This window comes from Mixophyes fleayi, chromosome 12, assembly GCF_038048845.1.
Source record: "Mixophyes fleayi isolate aMixFle1 chromosome 12, aMixFle1.hap1, whole genome shotgun sequence".
NCBI classification, from domain to species: Eukaryota; Metazoa; Chordata; class Amphibia; order Anura; family Limnodynastidae; genus Mixophyes; species Mixophyes fleayi.
Window position 1 is genome coordinate 67,649,505 of NC_134413.1, and position 20,487 is coordinate 67,669,991.

Here is a 20,487-nt window from a genome sequence, read left to right on the forward strand (position 1 = left end):
GTCACATGGTCCTGAATGCGGAAGTGCGGCTGGACGGAGCGGCGGGGATAAGGTAAGTCCGTAACAGTACCCCCTGCCATAAAGGTGGACTCCGAACACCTAATAGGGTTTCAAAGGAAATTTTTTATGGAAGGATTTAAGTAGACGGGGAGCATGTAGGTCAATGGCTCTTACCCATGAGCGCTCCTCAGGGCCGTAACCCTTCCAATCCACCAAGAACTGTATGGCACCTTGAACTTTACGAGAATCTAGGATAGTTTTAATCTCGTATTCCACTTGATCCCGATCCACAGCAGGAGGAGGAGTTCTGGATGAGGTGGAGAATCTGTTGGTTACCATCGGTTTTAACAAGGAGACATGGAAGACATTGGGTATGCGTAAGGAGGGAGGCAGACTCAATCTAAAGGCTACGGGATTAATAATCTCAGATATAGCAAATGGGCCAATAAACTTGGGAGCAAATTTTTTACTGGGAACCTTTAAACGAATGTTCTGGGTGGATAGCCATACCCTGTCACCAACTGCAAAACTTGGAGTCATTCTTCTCCTTTTATCGTAGAATTTTTTGGAACGAGTAGTTGCTTGTTTTAAGTTTGTCTTGGTTTGTTCCCAAATATCAGAGAAGTTACGAACCAGAGAGTCCACTGCTGGAACTTCAGAAGATGAGACTTGAGAGAAGGTGGGTAGTCTAGGATGGCAGCCATACAGAACAAAAAAGGGGGAGTTAGAGATGGCCTCATGAAAATGGTTGTTATGGGCGAACTCGGCCCAAGGGAGAAGGTCCACCCAGTTGTCTTGGTTACTAGAGATAAATATTCTTAGAAACTTCTCTAATTCTTGGTTGGTTCTCTCAGTAGCCCCATTGGACTGGGGATGATATGCGGAAGAGAAGTCAAGCTTGATCCCGGATTTATTGCAAAAAGACCGCCAAAATTTTGATATGAATTGTGATCCCCTATCGGAGACAATATGTTGAGGACAGCCATGGAGGCGAAATATTTCTTTAATAAAAATATCGGCTAAGGAGGAGGAAGAAGGAAGGCCTTTGAGAGCAATAAAGTGGGCTGTTTTAGAGAAGCGATCCGTGACCACAAGCACTACAGTACAGGATTTGGAAGGGGGAAGGTCCGTGATAAAATCCATGGAGATCTGTGACCAAGGGTAATCAGGAATGGGTAATGGGAGCAAGCATCCATAAGGCTTCTTCCTAGAGGTCTTGTGTTGAGCACATTTGGAACAAGCAGCAACAAATCTCTTCACATCCTCCAGCAAGGAAGGCCACCAGTAGCTTCGGGACAATAAGTCCCAGGTCTTGCGAATGCCAGCATGCCCAGAGAAGAGTGAGTGATGAGCCCAGTGAAGGAGCCGGGTGCGTAGATGTGGCAAGATGAATGTTTTGCCTGGAGGACAACCCTTTTTCAGATGTGTAGCTGCCAATACTTGACATGGATTTACAATGAGTTTCTTATCTTCCGAGGATTCCATGTCAGCTGGATCAAAAGAGCGAGATAAGGCGTCTGCCTTCGTGTTCTTAGATCCTGAGTGAAAAGTGATGTTGAAATCAAAGCGTGAGAAGAATAAGGACCACCTTGCTTGACGAGGATTTAGACATCGGGCAGTGCGTAAGTAAAGCAAATTCTTATGGTCGGTATATATGGTGATAGGGAATTGCGCTCCTTCTAGTAAATGTCTCCATTCGGAGAGAGCCAATTTGATGGCCAGGAGCTCTTTGTCGCCAATCCCATAATTCCTCTCAGCAGGTAAAAAGCGACGGGAAAAGAATCCGCAGGGATGAAGTTTTCCAGAAGGATCTCGCTGTGATAGTACGGCTCCTGTGCCAACAGAAGAGGCGTCTACCTCCAGGACAAAGGGACGAGAACAATCTGGCTGTTGAAGAATGGGTGCGGATGAAAAGAGAGACTTTAATAATATAAAGGCTTGGATAGCCTCAGAGGACCAAATACCAGCATCAGCAGATTTGCGGGTCAATGCTGTGATGGGAGCCACGAGAGAGGAGTACCCCTTGATAAATTGACGATAATAGTTGGAGAATCCTAGGAAGCGTTGAGTGGCTTTAAGGCCTGAAGGTTGGGGCCAGTCAAGTATGGCTTTCAATTTTGTGGGATCCATCTGTAGACCGGTGCCCGAAATAATATATCCCAGGAAGGGAATTTGTCTCTGCTCGAAGGTGCATTTCTCCAATTTGCAAAATAACTGATTTCTTCGGATACGAGAGAGGACCTCCAATACATGAGTACGATGAGATGCTAGATCATGAGAAAAGATGAGAATGTCGTCCAAGTAGATGACTACAGATTGGTACAAGAGGTCTTGAAACAGCTCATTCATAAAGCTCTGAAATATGGCTGGGGCATTGCATAGCCCGAAAGGCATGACCAGATATTCAAAGTGGCCGTCTCGGGTGTTAAACGCCGTCTTCCATTCATCCCCCTCCTTAATGCGTATAAGGTTATACGCTCCTCTGAGGTCAAGTTTAGAAAAGATGGTGGCACCCTTGATCCGGTCGAATAGTTCAGAAATCAGTGGCAGTGGATACCGATTTTTAACGGTAATGGCATTCAGGCCTCTGTAATCAATGCAAGGGCGGAGGCCCCCATCTTTCTTTTTTACGAAGAAGAAGCCAGCCCCAGCTGGGGAGGCAGACTTGCGGATGAAGCCCCTGTTTAGATTTTCTTGGATGTACTCCTCCATAGCCTTAGATTCCGGGAGGGAAAGGGGGTAAACACGGCCCCTGGGAATGGGTTTACCAGGTATCAGATCAATGCCACAGTCCCAGATTCTGTGAGGAGGAAGTCTAGTGGCCTCTTGTTGACAGAAAACATCAGAGAAGGTTTGGTATGGCTCAGGCAGGAGAGTCACAGGAAATTCTTGGGTACGTCTGGGACTATTCGGGGGAACCACTCTCTGTAGGCAGCGAGAGAAGCAGGACTGTCCCCAGGACAATATGTGACCAGATTTCCAGTCCAAGGTGGGAGAGTGGGCACGAAACCAAGGAAGTCCTAGGATGACTGGGTTGGTAGATCTTTGTATTACTAAAAAAGAAATCTTCTCCCGATGAAGTGCTCCTATCTGAAGTAGAAGAGGAATAGTGCGTACCAGGATGGACCCCTCAGGGATTCTTCCCCCATCAATGGCCATCAGAGAGATGGGTTGTTCCAAGGCTTGTGTGGGAATAGCGAATTGTTTAACTACTGTGGCGGAAATGAAATTTCCTGCGGCTCCGGAATCTAGAAGAGCCGACTGCGGGAAGGTCTTTTGTCCTAACTGAAGGGAAATGGGAATAGACAGGCAATCATTACTATTGGGAACTGACTGACACTGAGAAAAGAGGCCCAACGACACAGCTCCAGAACTCGTTAGGCCCTGTCGTTTCCCGAGCGTTTGGGACAAGAACTCAGAAGATGGCCACTCTCTCCACAATATAAACACAGCTTGTTCCGAAATCTCCTCTCCCTCTCTTCGGCTGATAAGCGGGTCCTCCCAAGTTGCATGGGCTCTTCAGGGGGAAGAACAGGGGTTTGGAAGTTGGGGGCCAAGCGAATCATGCTACGCCGCGACTGTTCCTTCTCAGAATTACCTTCCTTGAAACGCAAATCAACTTTGACACAGAGGGAGATAATGTCGTCCAAAGACGTAGGGAGTTCCTGGGATACCAACTCGTCTTTGATTCGGTCTGAAAGGCCCTGCCAGAATGTAGCTACTAGAGCCTCATCGTTCCAGCGAAGTTCAGAGGCCATGGTTCTGAAGAGGACCGCATACTGCCCCACAGACTGGTTTCCCTGGCGGAGACGTAGTAAGCCGGAAGCGGCATTGGACACCCTTCCTGGCTCATCAAATATTTTCTTGAAGGTGGACAAGAAGAGGTTGAAGTTATGTAGAATGGGGTCGTCCCTCTCCCACAAGGGGGAAGCCCATGCTAAAGCTTGACCGGACAATAACGAAATCACATAGGCCACTTTCGTTTTTTCGGCGGGGAAGTTCCCAGGTAGAAGCTCGAATTGTATGGAGCATTGATTTAAAAAACCTCTGCAATTTTTAGGGTCTCCATCGAACTTAGGTGGGTTAGGCAACCGTAGCTGCGAGGAAGAAGCTGCTGCTGCGGCCTGAGGTACAGGGGCCACTGCCGGCCCAGGTGATCCACCAGCCACTAGGGTGTTCTGGACAACATCCAAGCGAGTGGATAGACTATTGAGGAATTTTAAAAGTTGCTCTTGGTTAGCTTCTTGTTTATCCATCCTTCCTACTAAATGCTCCAACAGATCTTTAGCTGTGGTATCCATGGTCAGAGCAAACTGTAACAGATTCTGGATACTATATTACTAATCTTGATTAGCGCTGGCTTACCTGAGGTGCGGAGTCTAACGATCTCCCCGGTGTTCACCAAGAACCGCCGCAAGGCGGGGTGGGCTTCGCTGCCAGGAGTCGCAGGTCGCGGTCCCCAGGTTTGCCTCAAGATGTAGTACAGCGGAGTGAAGCGGTGGTAGCGGAGTCAACGAGCCGGTTCGGTACACAGGAATGGAGTCAGGCAGAATCAGAAGGCAACTCGGAGTCAACAAGCCAGGTTCGGTACACGGGTCACAAGAATAGGAGAATGGTCAGCAAGCCGGGTCGGTACACAGGGAATATAGAGCCAGGGAAGTCAAACAGGCAGAGATCAGCACACAGGAGACACAGGAACAGGAAGACACTGCAATCCACGAAGAGCAGGAGCCAGGAACAGGTAAGTGTTGCTCTGACACTCAGCGAGTGTCAGAGTGAGGTTTTTATACAGAAGGGGATTCAAAATCCCCGCCTCTAGGTTGTGGTCATGTGACCGCCTCCGGGTGCGGTCACATGGTCCTGAATGCGGAAGTGCGGCTGGACGGAGCGGCGGGGATAAGGTAAGTCCGTAACATTCCCCTCTGGGAAGATGACCGACTAACAGCAGCAACAGCAGCAGTGGCAGTAGTAGGCGTACCGCTGCAGGATTCCTCGGATGAATCCCGTATTGAGGAGGACTCAGTCTGGCTGCTGACTTGGGCTGCAGGACTGAATCTGATGGAGATTGTGGAGGAAGTTGACGAGGAGGGTGTTGCTGGTGTGTATCCAACTGGACCACGGGATTTAGGTGTCCCTGTACCGATGAGGGTCCTAGCCCCAGTTCCTGAACTAACCACTGAACTATGAAGGTTATTCAGGTGACGTATAAGGGAGGATGTTCCTAGGTGGGCAAGAGCCTTACCCCTGCTTATTTGAGCTTTACATAAGCTACATATGGCCATACATTGGTTGTCTGGATTTGGATAAAAATAACTCCAGACCGAAGAGGTGCATTTTTTGGTCTTCTGACCAGGCATGACGATGGGCTTTTTCATCCCATGGACATCAGCTGTTTCCCCCCCTGGTGCCTCATTTACAATAACCACATCACCATCCTCATCATCAAGTTCCTCCACAGCGCCAGCTACATCATCAATAGCCTCCTCCCGAGCCACCTCTTCCCGTACAGTGATGGGAAGGTCAGGCTTGACAACCACCAACATCCTTGGACTCGCCTTGTGGATTTGTGATAATTTCTCTTTAGAAGGCAGAGTTGTTTGCTGTTTTGTTGCTGACAGCATAACTCTCTTCAATTTTTTGTAGGGGGGGGAGGAGGAGGAGGGCTAAGATCCGTGGGTGAAGCTGAACCACTAGTCATGAACACGGGCCAGGGCCTAAGCCGTTCCTTGCCACTCCGTGTCGTAAATGGCATATTGGCAACTTTACGTTTCTCCTCAGATGATTTTAAGTTTCTCTTTTTGCTACTTTTTCTTAACTTGGGCTTTTTGGATTTTACATGCCCGGTACTACGAGATTGGGCATCGGGCTTGGAAGACGACGTTGATGGCATTTCATCGTCTATGTCATGACTAGTGGCAGCAGCTTCAGCATTAGGAGGAAGTGGGTCTTGATCTTTCCCTACTTTATCCTCCAAATTTTTGGTCTCCATTATATGTAGCACAAGATACTGCAGAATGTGTGAACTTGGTAATATTGCAGTACCAATGGACTTATACTGCTGGATTGGTTTTGCAAATTTGGTTATAATTATTATATATTTTTTTTTTTTTAAATTTTTTATTTTTTTTTACTTTTTTTTTATTTTTAAAAAACTTGGGAATAGTGGGGAAATAACTATGCCCTTAGAAGCACAGAGCACAGGACACAGCACCACTGGACTGAACAGGACACGGCACAGGACCCAGCAGCACTACGGAACTCAGCAGGACAGAGCACAGGACACAGCACCACTGGACTGATACTGCAGAATGTGTGAACTTTGTAATATTGCAGTACCAATGGACTTATACTGCTGGATTGGTTTTGCAAATTTGGTTATAATTATTATATTTTTTTTTTTTTTTTTAATTTTTTTTTTTTACTTTTTTTTTATTTTTTAAAAACTTGGGAATAATGGGGAAATAACTATGCCCTTAGAAGCACAGAGCACAGGACACAGCACCACTGGACTGAACAGGACACGGCACAGGACCCAGCAGCACTACGGAACTCAGCAGGACAGAGCACAGGACACAGCACCACTGGACTGATACTGCAGAATGTGTGAACTTTGTAATATTGCAGTACCAATGGACTTATACTGCTGGATTGGTTTTGCAAATTTGGTTATAATTATATATATTTTTTTTTTAATTTTTAATTGTAATTTTTTTTTTACTTTTTTTTTATTTTTTAAAAACTTGGGAATAATGGGGAAATAACTATGCCCTTAGAAGCACAGAGCACAGGACACAGCACCACTGGACTGAACAGGACACGGCACAGGACCCAGCAGCACTACGGAACTCAGCAGGACAGAGCACAGGACACAGCACCACTGGACTGATACTGCAGAATGTGTGAACTTTGTAATATTGCAGTACCAATGGACTTATACTGCTGGATTGGTTTTGCAAATTTGGTTATAATTATATATATTGTTTTTAATTTTTAATTGTAATTTTTTTTTTACTTTTTTTTTATTTTTTAAAAACTTGGGAATAATGGGGAAATAACTATGCCCTTAGAAGCACAGAGCACAGGACACAGCACCACTGGACTGAACAGGACACGGCACAGGACCCAGCAGCACTACGGAACTCAGCAGGACAGAGCACAGGACACAGCACCACTGGACTGATACTGCAGAATGTGTAAACTTTGTAATATTGCAGTACCAATGGACTTATACTGCTGAATGTGTGAACTTGGTAATATTGCAGTACCAATGGGCTTACACTGCAGGATTGGTTGTGCAAATTTTGTGGTAATTAAAAAAAATTAAATTAGTTTTTGGTATTTTTTTAAATAACTTTTTTTTATTTTTTTAAACACAGGGGAATATTGGGGAAATAACTATGCCCTTAGAAGCACAGAGCACAGGACACAGCACCACTGGACTGAACAGGACACAGCACTGGACCCAGCAGCACCACTGACCTCAGAAGGACAGAGCACAGCACACAGCACCACTGGACTGATACTGCAGAACACAGCACAGCACAGCACAGCACAGCACAGCACAGCACAGAACTAAACAGCACAGCACGAGATCTACCAGGACAGAGGACCACCTAACACACCCTCCCTCTACCCTGATCAATGCCCGAGTGAAGATGGCGGCGACTAGCGGGGAATTTATAGGATCCGAGTATCGCGAGATCCGACAACGGGATTATGAGTCAGAGCCTCAGTTTCAGATTTGAATTTGGCGCCAATACCCGGATCTATCTCGGATCCGACTCGGATCGGCAACGTTCGGGTGGGCTCGGATTTCATAAATCCGAGTGCGCTCATCCCTAGTTTAGAGGGGGATTCCAGTCACCTGTAATCTCCCTTGCAACACATGCAAAATGTTTTTTTTTATAATAAATCCTGGTGTGTCTCTTTGGTCATTTAATATTTTAGAAGCTATGCAACAGAGACCCACTGACACTTGCGAAGCTTAAAAATGAAAGCACATGGCACATTAAAGGCGGCACGTGAATGTAAGCAACCGTACATTGGCAGAGCATGTTTGTAGTTTTAGGACAACCACAAAGCTACAATCCACCTAATACTGGCAAAAACTATTTAAACAAAGTATTTGAAAATGACAAAAGGAAGAATGTGTTAGTTTTACCCTAAATACAGCTATAATAATTATAATAATATTAACAATAAGAGAGCTATTGAAAAAGGCAGCCCTTGTTCCTATCATGAGTCAGCAATCTCGAGACCTCCTGTATCAAAGTTTTCCATGAAAACTTCCCCATACAGGACTATATAAAATGTTGGATCAAAGTCACATACAAGTCAGCAATACAGATCTGGATAGAACTAAACTAGCAAGAAAGCAGCTCATCTAAAATGTAAGTTATGGGAAAATATTATTATCTGTCTGTACCTACTATTTAGGTCAATTTTGCTCCTATCCATGGAGCCTTTAAACTGCATTACCACTTGGAATAATTTTTCCTAAGGTGCACCCCACATAGCCGGATCGACGGGGCTTTAACAGTTCTCTGATAATGTACCAGCCAATGAATTTTGTTGATCATCATTAAATGGCTGCGGAGGCGCAGAACCAATTATGGCCAGATTTATGAAAGACATGGTGGAGGATTCCGGCTAGGTGATAACGCAGCTTTAAGTTAGCGGCACAGGAAATGTCTCTTTTAGGCAGTCTTCCTCAGGGGGTATCAGGGGGTATGAAGTCATCCACTTACTGGCCCATTGGTCACTGATTGGAGGGAGCTCAACATGATGTAAGCGTAAGTCTCAGCAGAACCGCCTCCAGTCCCCATAATCGTTCTGCTTCAAGTCCCTGTTGTAGTGACCTCTGGTGACCATATCAGTGTGTTAACTGGGGCAGGAGGCAGAAACGACATAGCACTCTGCTGATGACTTTTCCAAATTAAGCCCTTCTTTATGAGGGCCCTATATCTTCAGGGACCTCTAGACAATGGGGTCCCGAATGTGGGAACCAACCATAGACAAACCGAGGGGGGCAGGGGTTTCCTAGTGCATGTAAACCCCTGTTCAAGCCTGGGGAACTGTATAATTGAGGTGGCTGGACCCTGCTCCTGCTTTACACAGCTCTGCTTGAAAAGGGAGAGCTGCGTGCACCTATCAGTAGTGCAGACAGCATTGCCCATGTGTATTATGGGGATAGGAAGAGTTTGAGAGCAGCCAAGCACTGTCTAAAATTATAGCTACGCCCCCATGCATGCTGGTCACGCCCACTGGTGGCGTGGGATGGAAACCCCCCTCTACAAATCCTGCGTTTGCCCCTGCCAACATTAATCTTAGGGGAATAAGAAGGTTCACCGAAAAGGTGCTATTTATTCTTTAAGGTATGCAAGTTATCTGTTGTTAGCAGTAGCACCGGCCTCCCCTTAGCGCAGAGGAAGTACAAAACCTTTGTGGCTGCCCTCAGTGTAACAGAAATATGTTAAAAATAAATGTTGCATTAGTTGTCACATTAGAAGTGAAGCAATGTCCTTCATGAGCCTCCATCAACTCAGCCGTAACCATCGTGAGTGGTGAAGTCATTCCTCGTGTAATACACAAGTGAAGTTGATATATATGTACAAATTCCTGTAAATAATGTCTGTATTAACAGTGTTCTATTGTAATTGCTGATAATCAGTGAGTTATTATGTGTGCTTCACCCACTACTGTAAATTATTACAGATAGTATAAATCACTCCCTACTGTAAACTAAAGGGATATAACAAGTCACCTTTCTTTGAGTGCTACAGTATTCTGCCTTTATGCTTACAGAATTCTCCTTCGGCTTATCTTATCCCGATAATTTACAACGTGGATTGCAATATCCCAGATATTCTACATGTACAGTAGCTGATTCTGTAATTATATATAAACTGCTTTATTTAGCTCCAGTGCAATGTTGTGGCTTTGTCTCCTGGCTGCTCTGCTTCCTTTGGCGAGGACCAGCCCGTATCAGGATGATACGCTGGAGTCTGAGTGGATGCTGTGGAAGAAGACTCATGGGAAACAGTATAACAGCCAAGTAAGCACTTCGATCACGGTGTATGTGATACTGCAGAAATTTAAGTAACTTATCCTTTCTGTGGGCTTCTCTCCACTTTGCTATCCCTTTTTCAACGTTTTCCTCCTCGCCACGGCCCTTCCATCTCCATTGGCCCCTCTTTGTTTCATCCTTTTTTCCCTCCCCCCTTTTCCCCTTCCTTTGTCTTTTCTGCCTTACTGGCTCCCCTTTTCCTTCTCTCCTCCTAAAAACTCTATCTCTCCCAATCCACAAACATCAACTACTTCCCTCCACCATCACCATCTCCACCAACACCTAACTCCATCCCTCTACCAACACCAGCTCCATCCCTCCAACAACACCATCTCCATCCCTCCACCAAAACCATCTCCATCCCTCCACCATCACCATCACCATCACCATCTCCATTCCTCCATCAAAACCAGCTCCATCGCTCCACCATCACAAACCCTCCACCATCACCATCCCTCCCCCATCACCATCCCTCCATCATCACCATCTTCATCCCTCCACCAAAACCATCTCCATCTCTCCACCATCACCATCTCCATCTCTCCCCCATCACCTTACCTCCCCCATCACCATCTCCTTCCCTCCACCATCACCATCCTCATCCTTCCACCATCACCATCCCTCCACCATCACCATCTCCATCCCTCCACTATCACCATCGTCATCCCACCACCAACACCATCTCTCTCCACTCAATTCCCTTCTTAATCCCATTGTCATTGTCCTCTCTTCATAATCCTTATATTAACATGTCCCTTTCTTTACTATTGCCATCCTGTTCCCCTCATCATCATCACCCTTCCCCCATCAAATTCCTTTTATCATTGTAATTATAATAGATAACAGCCACATTCACATAGTCATCATTAACCCCCTCATCCTTATTAACCCCCCATATTCAGTCATCATTAACCGTTCTTTCCTGCATCATCATTAACTCCGAGCCTTCACCCTCCATTATTATTAACCCTCCCTCATTAACCCGTCATCTTCTGACACTAACTCCTTTATTATTAATCCCTCCATCCTCCGTCATTAACTTGCACCTTTTGCTAGTATATAAATTAACTGAACAATGTTCCTTTTTTTTAATGTTACATTTGAGGGGATGAGGCACTTGCTGTGTATAGTAATAGTTATAGGCTTATTGTGTATATTAATGCACTTGGACTAAGGAGAGGGGCTTTCTATGTATATCAATACTCGTGGGATGAGGGTCTTATTGTATATAGTACTTCACTTAGGGTGAGCTTGATGTCTGTCTAAAGAAAAAATATTTCAAAAGTGGTTTAGAATAACTACTAAAGGATTGTGTAGGTATATGTTGGATGTGAGTTTTGATATGTAACTGGGCCACTCACCCACATAACTTTACTGTATTCATTCCTGTCCTCAGCTGGATGAGGTTAAGAGAAGTCAGATCTGGAAGAAAAATCTGAAAATGATCATCAACCACAACAAAGAGTACGTGGAGGGGAAACACACGTACGATCTGGCCATGAATCACCTGGGAGACATGGTGAGAGACAGTGACTAAATACCACATGCGCTACATGTAAACTCCTTGTGTCATTGAGGCTATGGACTGCGCAATAACTCATGTTCGGAGCGTTTATCCTGTGAAAATTTATTTTACAAGTGTACAGTGTTCCTCAATTCACCTGCACAGATGACTTTCTACGTAAAGTTCCTGTGAAGTTTTGTGGCCACCAAAATTGTGAATGCTATTATTTATAAGCCCAATTTGTTGTCATCTGAAAGTCCAAGTAATCAAGTAATGAAATATTTATTCCTGGCACTGTTTTAGTCACTTGATAACAATAGATGATGATAAAAATCCACTGCACAATTTTCTCTATCTACTGTATATTTATAATCTATATAAAAGGCTATGCATTTCTGAGCTAATTATCATACATTAGATAACTGGGATTTTAATACTTAACTAAATAAGTCCGCTATACTTTCTAGGTTCTTCGTTAAGAGGGAGCTGTGTTATTAACTGTGCAGACACAGAGTGGCTGACAGCTTTGCAGACTTGTTTTGCAGAGTACACTGTGTAGATTTTCCATACATTGTTTATATTTGAAAATTACAAATTTGAGCTTTTTGGTTTTTTTTCTAAACATGTTTTCTATAAAGTATTTATTGTTCAATAGGAAGGTTTGTTCCATTTTCATTTGTTGCTTTAAAAGGTTTGGTTAGTCTCCATTAGGAGGGAAGGGCATATATTTATATAAGACTTACAATACCTAAGATTTCTTTTTCTTTACATGCACGCACACAAAAATACAATGACAGTCTTAGGCACAAAGTCATGAACATAATGGTCCTGCATTATTAAGGAGAGCAAAGCATAGAAAAGGAGTAACTTTGCACCTGGGCAAGACCATGTTGTATTGGAGGGGGAGGTATATATACAATGTGGGGACAGATTTATAGTTGGGGCAGGACATGGCCTAGATCAACCTTAAATTTCAATGTAATAATAAAGCTATCAAGTATTTGTGTGCTAGATGAAAAAACAGCCAGTATGTAACTTATGTGCAAAATAATAGACTAATTTGCACCCCTTGCATTGTAACATGGTTTGTCCCGGAGAACATTTACACCTTTTATTTTTGCCTTACTTTCCTTAATGACTCAGGCCCAATATGAGGCCAAATACTGTTTTTTCTGTTTACACATGGACTGCATGTCATTTTGTTCCAATGACAGACCAGTGAGGAAATTGTTCAGACGATAACTGGATTAAAGGTACCGTCCCATCACCTGCCTAACAACACGTACAAGCCGGATTGGACAGCACGAATCCCAAAGTATATTGACTACAGGAAGAAGGGTTATGTCACCCCAGTCCAAAATCAGGTAAACAAATTGAACACCAAGGCATCCAATCAGATTTCACACAAGAGAACTTCATTGTTGACAGTACTGGGTAGTTAAGGGAATTAAAAATGTGTGAAAACTCCATTAAAATAAAACATGTTAAATCGAATACGTCGGGACCAGTCAAAATATTGGCTCACTGGTCCATGTGAAGCAAGTGGCCAATGGCAATTGGTTGAGAGGTGCTAGAATTGCCTCCATGTATAAGTAAAATTGTCCACAATTATCCACAATTGTAATTTCCACTAGTGACACCATTAGGTCAGCAACTATAGTCAGGTTAGTTGTGGTCTTTATATTAAGTGACCCCCCCATTTTTTTTTTATGTTCACCAACACACAGTTGCCCCCAAGCAATTATAGTCAACTATAGTCGCTGACCACAATGGCTTCCGCTAATGGCCAACACAAGGGTGAGAGTAGTCAGGCAAGCTGGGTAAAACTATCAGTCAATACAGTACGATGTCAGCAGGCAGAGGTAGAAGTCAATAAACAAGCAAAAGTTCAAAGACAGACTTAGAAATGTGCTGAGTACAAATTGATGAAGTCAGCCTAGTACTAGTGAGCCTAAGCTGCGCCGACCAGATAAGGATTTTTTTTTTGTATATTTTCTTTAGTGAAAAAGAAAATTTATTATTTCAGTTACTGGTTGCATAATAAACCTGGTACTGTCAGAGAAGACGGGTCCTGGCATAGAAACTTATGATTCTTTTCAACTCATGCTCCTTGAGATATGTGTGAAAACCAACTCAAAAGTCAGTGTTACCTGACAGATCTCCAATTAGATGTTGCCAACGACTTGTACAGATTCCAGACACCATGGAACTCTTCACAATTCACCCTTCAGGGCAGCTGTAAATGCAGACTGATAGTGATGATTGACACTGCATGGCCATTGTTTTAATAACTACACGTATGTGTGCTACTAGCTAGCACAGAACATGTCTATTAAAGTAGTATAGACCATAAAAAACATTTTATGTACAGCACGTATTAAGAACATCTTGATTTTCGTTTCATGCGTGTTACGTCCGTATATAAACCAGGCCCTTGAAATTTGTGTTACAGACTTATCTTTCACATGGTAAGAATGTTTACTTCACATTTAGTTTTACAACAACCTCTCTCTTCCTATCAGGGTGCCTGCGGATCATGTTGGGCTTTCAGTTCAGTAGGTGCACTGGAGGGTCAACTCATGAAGAAGACTGGAACCCTGGTCTCCTTGAGTCCCCAGAACCTTGTGGACTGTGACTTGGATAACTACGGATGTCAGGGAGGATACATGACCAACGCATTTGGATACGTGAGGGATAATAAAGGGATAGACTCAGACGCTTTTTATCCGTATATTGGACAGGTGAGTTTCAGCTGAACTGGTCTACTGAGCTTAGACCTCAGTCAATGTAAAGAGGAATATGGTATAATTAATTTGTTCATTGTGAGAGACAATTTTGTACAGGACTTGGGCAGCTTGGCGGCTCAGTGGTTAGCACTTCTGCCTCACAGCACTGGGGTCATGAGTTTGATTCCCAACCACGGCCTTATCTGTGTGGAGTTTGTATGTTCTTCCCGTGTTTGTGTGGGTTTCTTCCTATGCTCCAACCTATACTAGTAGGATAATTGGCTGCTAAATTGACCCTAGTCTCTTTATTTTTAGGAAATTTAGAGTGTAAGCTCCAATGAGATGTGAGCGACAAATATTCTCTGTACAGTGCTGCATAATTGGTGGCGCTATATAAATGATGAAGATGATGGATTGTGTTGTAGCTTAGTACGGCTGACTGCTTCCTAATTTCACCTTTCCCAGTACAAGTTATGTGCACCTGGCTGTTGATTTTTGTCAAATTAGAACTTCAAGTTTACATTGTGTGCCCACATAAATTTGGACTGGTGTGCTTACATTGCTCGCTAGGGCTTATTCTTAAATCTCTCGCTGCCACTTTCATTTTCAAAACTAAAACAGAATACATACATTAGGAGAAAAGTAAAACACAAAACTAGAAGAGTGTAAGCCAGCGGTTCCCAAAGTGTGTGCCGTGGCTCCCAGGGGCGCCACGGAGCTGTCACAGGGGTGCCGTGGCCAGAAAGAGAAAAGAAAAAAAACTTACCAATCCGGCGGCACCCGGGACCCAGCATCCTCCTCTCTCCTGCCGCTTGTCACTGAATGTCGGGTGTGATGACGGACCGAACGGCCCTACGGATGCGGTACCCAGTCACTGAAGACAGCATCTATCTATCTCAACAGTTTCAAGCCATTATTATTTTAATCTTACCAGGACGAGGGCTGTCTCTACAACTCATCCGGAAGAGCTGCAGGCTGTAACGGTTTCAAAGAGATACCCAGAGGGGACGAGAAGGCCCTGAGAAGAGCAGTGGCCCAGGTTGGTCCTGTGTCCGTCAGCATCGATGCCAGCCTGGCCTCCTTCCACTTCTACAGTAAAGGTGAGCAATGCTTTCCTCCGTTGTCTCTATGCAGAGTTCTTAGTTGCCGAATGTTCCTAGGCAGAGCCTCCTCTGACTGAGAATGAGTTTACACATCTTATGGCGGAATTCTGGTGTAGTTTTTAATGTAGCAAATAAATGAACTAGGTGCCTGATGTTCTAATATTCTTTTGAAATGTCTTATTACAGTTATTATTTGTAATAACAGTTACATTAAAAACATCAATCCAGAGTAATAATTGTTTTAGGGTTGCACCTTTATAAGATCTACTAGACACTTCACCACTCCTAAATCTCTCCCCTTGATGAAGCTCACTGTATAAGTGTCTAATTCTATATTTATTGCTTAAGGAACTGTAGTAAACTTTCTAAATTATCTGAAGTTGGCCAGGATTGTTTATTCTGTTATTGGCATTATGTAGTAACAAAGCTGCAGGTACTTGTAAAATTGGTAGTTACTCAGGAATGATTTATCTTTTGGTTGCTGAAAGTAGTAGAGTGTTCATCCTGGATCAAAAACGTCATTGATGCATGCTAAGCGCCTATCTCTCCAGGTCAAACATTTTTTGTTCTCCAGACCTGCAATAACCAGAGGGTTGCCCCAGAACTTAGTATATTTAGTGGCAAGTTGAGAGAGTTTTAATTTCCTGTTTATGTTTGCCCAAACAGTATATGTGTTCTTAAAGAGAACATTCTGCGTTGCACTATTGGGGAGATGGGATTCAGGGAGATGGGCAGTAGGGAACAAAGAGCTCCCTTTCCAAATCTTGATTAACAAAAAATTACTGATCTAATAACCAATAATAATAGCCTCCTGTATCAATCGTTTGTCTGCCCCTGTCTCTTTAGATTGTAAGCTCTAGTGAGCAGGGCCACAGTGCTCTGCAGCGCCGTGCAGTATGGAAAACATACATATATAAAACAGGGACATACAAGGTAGACAAAACAAATGCAGACATGAAAACCAAGTATATGGAGGACCCTACTCAGTAGAGAGCTTACATTCTGTGAGGGTGCATCAATGTGAATAGTGATATCAAGTATAAGGTCACCTCTAAAAAGAGATGGGTTTTCAAAGAGCTTCTAAAGATTTGAAGGCTGTGGGAAAGTCTGATTGAGCGTGGTAGGGAATTCTATAAGTGGGGAGCAGCACGGGAGAAGTCTTGTAGGCAGGAGTGAGAGGAGGTTACCAGAGACGAGATAAGGCGAAGGTCAGAGGTAGCTCTAAAAGATCGTCAGGGAGACTGTTTTGATACGAGATTTGAAATGTATGCAGGGGTGGTGTAGTTGAGGGCTTTGTAGGTAAGGGTGAGTAATTTGAATTTGATTCTGGAGGACCCAGGGAGCCAGTGTAGGGATTTGCAAAGTGGTGCAGCAGATGTGGAGCGCTGAGAAAGGAAGATCAGTCTTTCAGCAGCATTTAGGATGGATTGAAGTGTGGATATATGTGCGTCAGAAATGCCAGATAACAGGAGGTTGTAATAGTCAAGACAGGAGATGATGAGAGAATGGATAATAGTTTTGGTAGCATGTTGAGTAAAAAAGAGCATATTCTGGCAATGTTTTTAAGGTGGAGTCTGGATTTGAGGAATAAAGCAGAGGGCGGAGTCCAAGTGTGACACCCAGGCAGCGGGCTTGGGAGACTGAGGAAACTGGTGTTATTGACAGTGAGAGAGATTTGAGGGTAGGTGGTGATTCTGGCAGGAGGGAACATAATAAGCTCTGTTTTGGACATGTTGAGCATTAGTGTTGGGACATCCATGTGGAGATACCAAAAATACAGTTGGTTACACGATATAGTAGAGAAGGGGAGAGGTCAGGGAATGAGATATAGATTTGGGTGTCATCAGTGTAGAGGTGGTATTGGAGGCAGAATGAGCAAATGAATGCCCAAAGAGAAGAGGTGTACGATGGAAAAAGTAAAGGGCCAAGAACAGAGCCTTGTGGGACCCCAAAAGATACTGGGAGTGGAGGGGAGGATGTGACAGAGGTAGAAACACTAAAGGAGCGGTTCAAACTTTTTAAACAGGACAAGCGAAGGTTTTGCCGTAGCCACCAATCAGATTCTAGCTATCATTCATCTAGTCTATTCTCCACCTTTCCTTTTTAGACGGTTTGATTATTCTACCACTAAGGATGATGGCACGGTGTGAGCATCTGATCCACTCTACCATATGTGTGTTGTCTCCTCAGGAGTCTATTATGATAAAAACTGTGACCCTGAGGGCATCAATCATGCTGTCCTGGCTGTGGGCTATGGAAATGTGAAGGGGACGAAACATTGGATCATCAAGAACAGGTAAATGGCACTGTTCTTAACACTACACTCAATGTAAATTTTTTTAACTTCCATTTATTGAGGTTTCATTGTATTCTACTAAATGGATTATTTCATAATTAACACTCAATACCATGATACACTGCTCAGCAGGCAAGGTTGGCTGGAAGAATTAAACTTCAGAGGTATTTCCATTGGCTGACCATTGCCCTAACGCACAGGACCCAAGCAGTTGTCCTGATACAATACGGAACCCTGTTGGCTCTGATCTAGACACTTCTCTCAGGCTAACAGGTGGGCAAGGTTTGGTAGTAAGCTGGATGGAAGGATGTTGATGGAGTTCCGGTGGCTTGTCCAATCAGCTGCATCGACAAACTTACAATAGGATTCTACTTACAGACTCCTGGATCTAATGCAGCACCAGAGTATCAGTACTATGTTGGTTCGTTTAGTATACATTGTTTTTATGACTAATGGAGTTCATTAAATGCAGCCAAATAACATTATATTTGTGTGATGTGCGATCTGTATATATGATAACCCAATAGACATGTAAACATGATAAACATCTTCTGTTCCTAAGATGTACCAACCATTTTTGCTTTGTTTCCCTTCAGCTGGGGAGAGCAGTGGGGTAGGAAAGGCTACGTCCTACTGGCCCGAGACAGGAAAAACGCCTGTGGCATTGCTAACCTTGCCAGTTTCCCGGTCATGTGAGCAGCCGAGCCATATTTCATACAAGAGGGCAGCATCCTTCCTGCAAAGTTTCATGTCTTCACATCATGATGCTCTCCTACCCTACCTTCATGGCCAATAGCTGACTCCATAAACAAGGACAAAATGTTGTTTGCAGTAATAACTTCTATAAGTTTTGTAACATTTGGGGGTATATTTACTAATCTGTGGGTTTGAAAAAGTGGAGATGTTGCCTATTGCAACCAATCAGATTCTAGCTGTCATTTTGTAGAATGTACTAAATAAATGATAACTAGAATCTGATTGGTTGCTATAGGCATCATCTCCACTTTTCAAACCCACCAGAAACTTTCAGCTTGTTAAATTTACCCCAAGTGATTTTCACGAGGTTGCCATGTAAATCCAATAATTCATATCTCTCTCAACCTGTGTTTGTGATATTTAGTGAGAGTGTTCACTTTGTGGTCAATGTGAGTAAATATCACATGGCCAAAGCACAGCATTTAAAATGCAGTCAATTGATTAGAAACAGGATATCACAGCATCACACCCCCTAGAATAGTCCAATAGTCCATTAATTGCCTATTAGGGCTCTTTCACATGAAAATATATCCATGTAAGGATCCTTGATTTGTTGTTAATCCCTGTTTTTGTTTGGCTAGTAGAAAACACTGCCACAATCTTTCAGGGACTAATTTCCAACAATGGTTATATATCTGTATGTTTGCTTTGTTTTCTTATGTGATACTTTTAAGAGAGAAGCGTTGCAAATGGAAATTTCAGTTCATGGCTAACGTACATAAATGTAATGTGCATTAAAAAATGGAAATGTCACATCATATCTTGTGTGTCTGTGGGATTTCACTAATTAGAAGCATACTGTGTGAATGTAAACATTGTTATGCTTGCATGTTGCACGTCTACCCTCTGTAACCATAAGTGTTTTATACCATACTTGTCTATTCTTCCAGAATGTCCGGTAGACTCCTGAACTTGGGTAGTTCGCCTGCACCCCCAGGAGAGCATTCTGCCCACTTCTTAGTAGGGATGAGCGCACTCGGATTTATGAAATCCGAGCCCACCCGAACGTTGCGGATCCGAGTCGGATCCGAGACAGATCCGGGTATTGGCGCCAAATTCAAATGTGAAACTGAGGCTCTGACTCATAATCCCGTTGTTGGATCTCGCGATACTCGGATCCTATAAATTCCCCGCTAGTCGCCGCCATCTTCACTCGGGCATTGATCAGGGTAGAGGGAGGGTGTGTTAGGTGGTCCTCTGTCCTGGTAGATCTCGTGCTGTGCTGTTTAGTTCTGTGCTGTGCTGTGCTGTGCTGTGCTGTGCTGTGTTCTGCAGTATCAGTCCAGTGGTGCTGTGTGCTGTGCTCTGTCCTTCTGAGGTCAGTGGTGCTGCTGGGTCCTGTGCTGTGTCCTGTTCAGTCCAGTGGTGCTGTGTCCTGTGCTCTGTGCTTCTAAGGGCATAGTTATTTCCCCAATATTCCCCTGTGTTTAAAAAAATAAAAAAAAGTTTTTTTAAAAAATACCAAAAACTACTTTAATTTTTTTTAATTACCACAAAATTTGCACAACCAATCCTGCAGTATAAGCCCATTGGTACTGCAATATTACCAAGTTCACACATTCAGCAGTAAAAGTCCAGTGGTACTGCAATATTACAAAGTTTACACATTCTGCAGTATCAGTCCAGTGGTGCTGTGTCCTGTGCTCTGTCCTGCTGAGTTCCGTAGTGCTGCTGGGTCCTGTGCCGTGTCCTGTTCAGTCCAGTGGTGCTGTGTCCTGTGCTCTGTGCTACTAAGGGCATAGTTATTTCCCCATTATTCCCAAGTTTTTAAAAAATAAAAAAAAAGTAAAAAAAAAATAAAAAATTAAAAAAAAAAAAAAAAATATATAATAATTATAACCAAATTTGCAAAACCAATCCAGCAGTATAAGTCCATTGGTACTGCAATATTACAAAGTTCACACATTCTGCAGTATCAGTCCAGTGGTGCTGTGTCCTGTGCTCTGTCCTGCTGAGGTCCGTAGTGCTGCTGGGTCCTGTGCCGTGTCCTGTTCAGTCCAGTGGTGCTGTGTCCTGTGCTCTGTGCTTCTAAGGGC

The 20,487-nt window shown here is 43.6% G+C and overlaps 1 protein-coding gene across 1 annotated transcript; it reads left to right on the forward strand.

Annotated features, from left to right (window-relative positions):
- Positions 1 to 8,341: 8,341 nt before the first annotated feature.
- LOC142108901 (cathepsin K-like) lies at positions 8,342 to 19,178 on the forward strand. The gene is made up of 8 exons (XM_075192869.1): positions 8,342 to 8,390; positions 9,919 to 10,054; positions 11,463 to 11,585; positions 12,785 to 12,934; positions 14,093 to 14,311; positions 15,231 to 15,396; positions 17,590 to 17,695; positions 18,292 to 19,178. The coding sequence occupies exons 2-8, from the start codon at positions 9,929 to 9,931 to the stop codon at positions 18,389 to 18,391; spliced, it is 990 nt and encodes a 329-aa protein (XP_075048970.1). The 5' UTR covers positions 8,342 to 8,390; positions 9,919 to 9,928; the 3' UTR covers positions 18,392 to 19,178.
- The last annotated feature ends 1,309 nt before the right edge of the window (positions 19,179 to 20,487 follow it).